Raw genomic sequence first — 7,677 nt, forward strand, 5'->3', positions numbered from 1 at the left:
TATAGTGTGAACCCAACTAAATGAGCTGGTGCTATAACTATGCCAGTCTCTAGAATGGCTGTCACACAGCCTGTCATCCCACTGGCCGCATATCACCCATGATCTCACCAACCATGCCGGTGGTGTAAGTGTGGGGCCTATCTCCCAGGCGCGTCATCAGTGTCCACCGCCTCACTAGATGAGCTCGATATCTCAACACTCCCCCTCGAGTTCAACTCCATCTCATGTACACCAAGCGAAGCCCTGAATCTACGGAGCTTCTCTGTACTCAATGCTTTGGTGAAGATGTCAGCTACCTGATCCTGTGTGGTGCTGACATAAACAAGGTCAATGTTTCCTGCCAAGACCTTCTTTCTGACAAAATGGTAGTGGATCTCTATATGCTTCATGCGAGCATGAAAAACTAGGTTCTTGGCCAATTGTATACTGCTAATGTTGTCGCAGAATATGAAAACTTGTCTATCCACTGATAGACCCAAATCTGCAAAGTAGCTTTCTCAACCAAGCTATCTCACATGCTGCCATAGCAGCACCTCTGTACTCGGCCTCTGTACTGGATAGAGCAATCGTAGGCTGTTTCTTGCTGCTCCAAGAATGCATTCTTTACATCCATCTGATGTAAAGACCATTACTTTGACGCAGCCACTGCTATCACAACTCTCACTGTTGCCATCTTGGCAAACTGGGCTGAAAGTTTCCTCATAATCAATGCCATATGTCTGCGCATATCCTTTGGCTACCAATCTAGCCTTGTACTTGTTTATGCTTTCATCACTGTTATGTTTTACTTTGTACACCCACTTGCATCCAACGGCTTTCTTGCCTTCAGGCAATTGCACTGAATCCCAAGTCTCATTTCCATATAGTGCATCCATCTCCTCATCCATAGCTTTCTCCCAACACACATTTCCAACAATCTCATCAATGCATGTGGGCTCTACAACCTGCACAACCTTTGCCATGTATGCATAGTGATGTGCACATAACCATCATAGGTAAACCTTTGCACAGGATTCTTCACTCTTCCAGATCTTCGCAGCTTTGCATTCATGGCTTCTATAGCCTTCTTTACACCAGGTGTTCTCATAGTTGGGATCCCAAGCTCCTCATCAAGGCTCATCTCTGAGCCACTAGACTCTCCATCAACATGAGAATGCCCTGCAGAAATGTCAGGCATACTAAGGGGCTCAACCACTTTCTCTTTGTCTTTATATGATGTACTAATCACATTTGCAGGACTGGTATTATGATGCAGCCTGCCACTCCATGGTCTATCAACTGAACCACTAGATGAGGACTCTCCTGATCCTCTCAAAGACTGTGATTGCTGACTTGCATTCTGTGCAACCACATTTCCACTCACATCAGCCCCAAACAGCTTCTTTTTCAGCAGCATACCAGCTGCTCATCTCATCAAAGACAACATCCCTGCTTACCCTCAACTCACGTGTAGCAAGGTTATAAAACCTGTATCCCTTTTGCTCAAGGGAATATCCAATAAACACACATTTTTCAGCTTTTGGATCCAGCTTAGTTCTCAGCTCATCTGACACATGCACATATGCAATGCATCCAAAAAACTTTTAGATGAGACAAATCAGGTTTTTTGCTAGTAAACCTCTCCTCTGGAGTTACATCATGTATGACTGCAATTGGAGCCCTGTTCATGATGTAAACTGCTGTAGAAACAGCCTCAGCCCAATAGCTATGCAGCATATTCTTCACTTCCATCAATGCTTACGCAATCTCAGCAATGTGCTTGTTTTTCCACTCAGCAACTCCATTTTGCTGCGGAGTATACTACTGCATGCAAACTGTCTCTGAATACCATTTTTCTTCAAAAATTCAGAGAACTCATTGGAGAAGTACTCTCCTCCTCCATCTGACCTTAGGCACTTTACATTTTCCCTATTTGCTTTTCAACCATAACTCTGAAATTCTGAAAATGACTGAACATCTCACCCTTCTCCTTCATGAAGTATACCCACACCTTCCTTGTGTGGTCATCAATAAATGTCACATAATACTTGCAGCCTCCCATAGACATAGTCTTCGTAAGACCCCATACATCTGAATGCACAATATGTAGTGCATTTCTGCTCACATTTCTGTTACGTGAAAATACATGCTTTGTTTGCTTTCCAAATTGACATGCTTCAGATATTCTCTGTATACTTCAACTTTAAACTTTGGCAACCCTGTCACAATTCCTTTAGTCTGCATAGACTTCATTCTCTGCACATTCACATGTCCAATTCTTTTATGCCAAATATATGTGTCTGCAACAATTCCTAAACTATTTGCAAACAGCTCAGGAAGAGGACGAGGTAGAGGAGGCCGTGGACGCGGCCAAGGAGATGGCCGAACAGGTAATCAGAATTATGGCCAACAGCAGCAGCAACAACAGTCCCAAAATTCACAACAACAACAATAACACGCAAGTGGAAGAGACCAATTCAGAGACGGGGGGAGTCAAAGAGGTCGTGGAAATTAGCAAAGGCAGTATAATGATACACGTGGATGCTTTTATTGTGGTAAGCCTGGACATGTGCAGGCAGATTGTTATAAACGAAGCAGATTGACATGCAAAATGAAAAATTGCAGCAAAACAACTATGCATCCTCGAACAGAAACAACAAATGTGATTGATAGACGCAAGCTTAAGACCTAATACCATATGTGACATTCCTAGCGATCAAATTTGCAAATGACACACAATCACCGGTTAGATCTGATTAGAGAATACATTAAGCTTGTAGAGACTTGTAGACGTACGTTCACCAACCCCAACAATAGGCCCGTTATATTGAACCACCCCCAAGCACATGGGAAGGAGCAAACACATGAATTTGGTACAAGGACCTCACAACCCTAGACCACCTCACAGTCGAATTACCACCATGTGTCCCATACCAAGCATGATACCAACCTACAAAGCTCAACATCCCTTTGAACCCCACCTTGGAGGGGGAGAGGACTGATATTAGAGACAGGGAATACCCATGATGAAATGGTCAAGCATGGAATAAGAGCTTTAAGTCAACAAAAAACCTCTTGGTTCTCAATGCTTCCACAACCTTGATTTGACTTTACATATCTAGAGTAAACTCTGAAAGTGTGCAAATAGATAACCCCTCTAATCAGTAACTGACACCAAGCCCACAACCTTGGAAGAGAACTTTGCCACAGCAAGGCAACATCCTTTACCTAGAAACCACGGTCCCCTTAAGATGTGTCCCTAAACATAAAGGTGAAAAAGAAGGGGGCCATGCCTCTGTTGGAGGTCCCCTATATGCAGCTGTTTTTTAACCTTAAGGCCAGGCTATGAACCATTACATATTTTTCCCCTCTATGAAGCTGTTTCTTCACGAAGGTCAGCTTATGACCCATTACATAATTTTCCACTTCTGTATGTACGCACAACAATGTGGTGGGCTAGTGGTTATCAAGTAAAATTTCGATTGGTCGAGGAAATCTTGACAGACCCCTACCCTCTTTACTTCAAAAAGTGAGAAGAAGCCTTCATCAGGTTGTCCGTGCTATCCATACGGATGATTTTCTCACAGAACACGTCTGTGACCTTGCTTATTTGGTGGATCATCAATGGGACCCTCATTGGATCATGTGAAAGTAAATTAAACTGCTACCTCTTTTGCAACAAAGTAGTTTTGCCATGCAAGCATAGACACATGTCTGCCAGGAGGATAAGTCCTCCGCAAGGAAGAGGGCAACACACAGCAGCATGTATCATCTAAAGAAACGCTTCACAAAACTGTGTGCCATCTAAGTTAGTCAAAATAAATTGTGCTTTTACTGCTACCGTACAGGCTCAAAACTTCTCACACATTCATCATCCCAAAATATCAAAACTACCTGTAGAAATTCAAGAAAGTTCTATGCATATGCCTGCAAACCATCAAAAAGAGACATCCCCCCACATGGAGAGTGCTTAAAAACAGAAGTAAATATCATTTTTCTCAGGTCACCACCCAAACATGGGAGCCTCAACTCTAAGTAGAGGAACCCAAAGTCCATGCAATGCTTGATGTGGGTAAATTTGAAGAAACAAGCAAGTATTCATGAACAATAGAAACTAGCATACCAGTTGCTTTAACAGTATTTCATCATGCATGATACCCAATTGTGACAGTCTTCCAGAGCTGTGTAGCATCATAGCAGACTTTAAGAAAATGCTACCAGTTATAAATTATGAGGTGATCATCTGGACATTCTGATCTGGAAGTTGCATAAGCTTTCCAGATGTTGCCAAATAATTGAAAATAGGGGAGAAATCAAAGGATCCTGCTGAACGCTTCAACAAAAAAAAAAAAAAAGTCGGCCTTGTCATTTACTTCTCATCGAAAACATCCTAACATTGTGATGAGAAGACAAGGCAGGCTGGCTTTGACTGTTACCTAGCTGCACCTCCTTTTGATCTCCTGATGCAAATCTCAAAGGCGGTCTCCTGATGCAAATCTCAAAGGCGGTGCTCTTGCAATAGCATTGTAAGGGTAAGGATCCATGAGCGCAAAAGATCCACCTGCATTGACACTCCCAGATACATGTGCCCTTCCTGTAGAGTTAGGGACATGTGGTGTTCTGAATGGCACCTGTACTACCTCCTCCACATGACCAGGAAAGCTTGCAAAATACCTTGTGGAGGCAGCCAGGCTTGGAGGCACAGGAGTGGACGCAAATAGATGATCAGACGATGTTGGCCCCTCGCTGGAAAGGCCTTGCATCCTCTTGAGATAGAGCCTATACTTCTGGAGATGACTGGCAACATTCTCTCTTGTCAAACCCTCCACATTCATGAGCTGCATAATGGTTTTAGGCACAGCATTCTTGATGCCCAGGTGGGCGACAGCTTCCACAAACCTCTTGTGGAGTTCTGGTGTCCAGACGAGGCGGGGCCGCTTCTGCGTCCGAGCAGCCTGATCCTCATTAGGGTTTTCCTCGGGTTGCATTGACTCAGCTTCCTCCACCTCTGCCTCAATACCCATGTCAACTTCGTCAACTCGCATGTTCTTAGTGATGCCATCAGAGCTATCGGTAACTCCCAGGCAAGTACTAGCTACTCCAGCATCAGGGCTAGCATCTAGTTTGGTCTCAGAGGTGGAGAGCTTGCTAGCTACGCCAATTGATCTGGCACCTTCAGAGAAGCCATTACGCCCTTTGTCATCATGAGGGCAGCTTACCTTTGTAAAATCGCCCTTACCATCTTGTGCGACGCTGGGTACCTTGGGATAGCATCCTTTTCCATCATGAGCACCAGAGCTTCCTATGCCATCATGAACATATGAAGGGCCTCCCTCGGCATCGTGTGCATAGCATCTCGACCTGTTTACAGATGTAGGAAACCCTCTAGAAATGAGAGCTCGAGAGGGGTGAGGACTCTCACCTGCAGCATCATGGGGTGCCTGATGCTGGAATTCGGAAGAAGACGAAGAAGGGTCCGTGCGCTTGAGACTGGAAAAGGCGGAGTGAGATGCCAGGTCGACATCCTCAGTGGAAAAGAAGCGTGGCTTGTCGGAGGCGATGCTGAAGGCAGAGGCGAGCTCGGGCGAGATGAGGCAGTGAGAGAGGGGCGTGAGATCGCGCGGCGACGGCAACCCCTCCTCCCACTCCCTCACCCTGTCCATGTTACTGCTGCTCGCCATCGTCATCTCTACATCCAATTCTAGACTCCAAAAACAAGGAAACTAAGCTCTAGCTCTGGCCTAGATTCGATTCATAGAAGAATCCTGCCTGCCTGCTGCTGCAAGCATTTACGATGACTAACCCATTTACGATGACTAACCTAGCACACACAAATATCTGTCCAACAACGCACAATGAAGAAAGGGGAGCAACCTACTTCGCCAGGCAGGACTAAGCTTTGAAATAAATTTGCGTAAGCCCCTTCGCCCTTTAGTACACATTTCTTCTTCATGAGTCATCCATCTATAGATAACGGCATCTATCTTATCTTATCTGCTTGCTATATACTAGTGGCATGACGGGCAAGAGTATTCGAGAATGGGAGAAAAAGGCATTATAGTTGAGGCTCGCTTTATAGGAAAAAAAGGCCTATGCCCATTCACTGTTCGTACTTCCTCAAAAGACTTGTAGCCTTTACACAATGTGAGTAGCATGCGTAGATAGTATTGCTCACCTGTATTCGAGCTAATATTATACATACGTTCAATCATATTCCACATCCACTTACAAGGGAAATCAACACATAGCAAGATATTTGCATCTACATGCAATTGATTAGTCCTGAACCATTCAGTAAGAGTAGTTCTTTGGTTTCTCTCACAACTAATTACATTGCGCAAATCATCATGGTCATTGAATATAACATGATTTTGCAAGATAAGATGAATATACAACCTTTGTATATCTGACTTCTCATCATCTAAATCATACTGGTATAGGTGCCAACTTGCCTTTGAAGGAAACCCACAATGATTTCAAGCCAATCCCGCAGACATGTACTGTGCATCCAGATATTGACTAACCTCATCAATAACTCCATGTGTATCTTGCAACTCTATAGTAGCTATGTCATGTCCTTTATATACATACTTATACAAATATTTCACTTTTGTAATGGTAAAGTATACTTCTATGTTAATATGGAATTTGTATCTCGTAAAGAGAAAGGGCTTATATGGAACAGTCCATTGACTATCCACCCTATGATCCTTTACTTAGATAAAATTACCATCATCTCATCGCATGTAAGCTGGATACCCATTGTTATTAACAATAGTAGTCTCAAAAAACTTTCGGGGATAAACGATGTTTGCAACTCCCTTTAACCATGCAAGGAGAATGCATATTTAGTTCCCCACATGGTCCATAAACATTACAATGACTGATTATCTTATGCAACTCAGGAAACATAGCCTTATCTCAAAGTTCAACACATAGCAACTTATCATAGTCAGCAATCTTAGTAGGTTTACATGTACTTTCTAATATAAAATAATATATGTGCATGTGGCAAGCCTCTTTTTTGGAATTCAATAACAAAAATGAATCCCACTATCCTTCCAAATAATGCTTTTTTCACCAATAACAACATATCCTTATGCTTCTCATAGAAGACTCATACTGTCAAGTCAGGTCAATCTTGGGCAGCCTGACCCGGCAATAAAGCATTGCTTATTTCATCCCACTTTGGATTGCAAGTAAATGTAATAAAGAGGTCAGGCTTACCGATCTTCCTAACAATTGCCATTGAATCCTGATACAATTGATGCATATATCGAGACCCCCCAGTGTATGTAGATATCTTGAGTCCAGCAATGCCCCCAGAGACTCTATTGACCCCATCACTTATATTAACCATATTTGCAAGACCTTGGTATACTTCAGTATGAAATGCTTTCTAGTTATTGCGTATCCATAGTAATCTTTATTCTTCCATGCTGCTATATGCATCACTGAATGTACTATTGCAAAAGTTGACCATCGCATAGAATGCAAGCATTTGTATCTTCTCTTATTTGTAATCTATATACATAATATTACCATTATGTTATAGTCTTTGTCTCCTCATTTGAACCTTATCTACTCCTACCATGAAGTGGAATTCCAACCATCCTCTCCTCTAGGAAACAGAAGAACGTACAATAGAGGCATATACCCAGGTTATTCACTCTTAGAAAACTTATGGTATCACGTGAG

General features: G+C 42.9%; 1 protein-coding gene across 1 annotated transcript; it reads right to left on the bottom strand.

The window, feature by feature from the left end:
- Positions 1-4,048: 4,048 nt before the first annotated feature.
- Positions 4,049-5,875, bottom strand: LOC147632911 (uncharacterized). The gene is made up of 2 exons (XM_086805894.1): positions 4,416-5,875; positions 4,049-4,312 (listed from the first exon to the last, which is right to left on the bottom strand). The coding sequence occupies exon 1, from the start codon at positions 5,664-5,666 to the stop codon at positions 4,452-4,454; it is 1,215 nt and encodes a 404-aa protein (XP_086662020.1). The 5' UTR covers positions 5,667-5,875; the 3' UTR covers positions 4,049-4,312; positions 4,416-4,451.
- Between the last annotated feature and the right edge of the window lie 1,802 nt (positions 5,876-7,677).

This window comes from Cibotium barometz, chromosome 12 (genome assembly GCF_041138505.1).
Source record: "Cibotium barometz isolate CiBa-2024 chromosome 12, ASM4113850v1, whole genome shotgun sequence".
In the NCBI taxonomy this organism is placed as follows: Eukaryota; Viridiplantae; Streptophyta; class Polypodiopsida; order Cyatheales; family Cibotiaceae; genus Cibotium; species Cibotium barometz.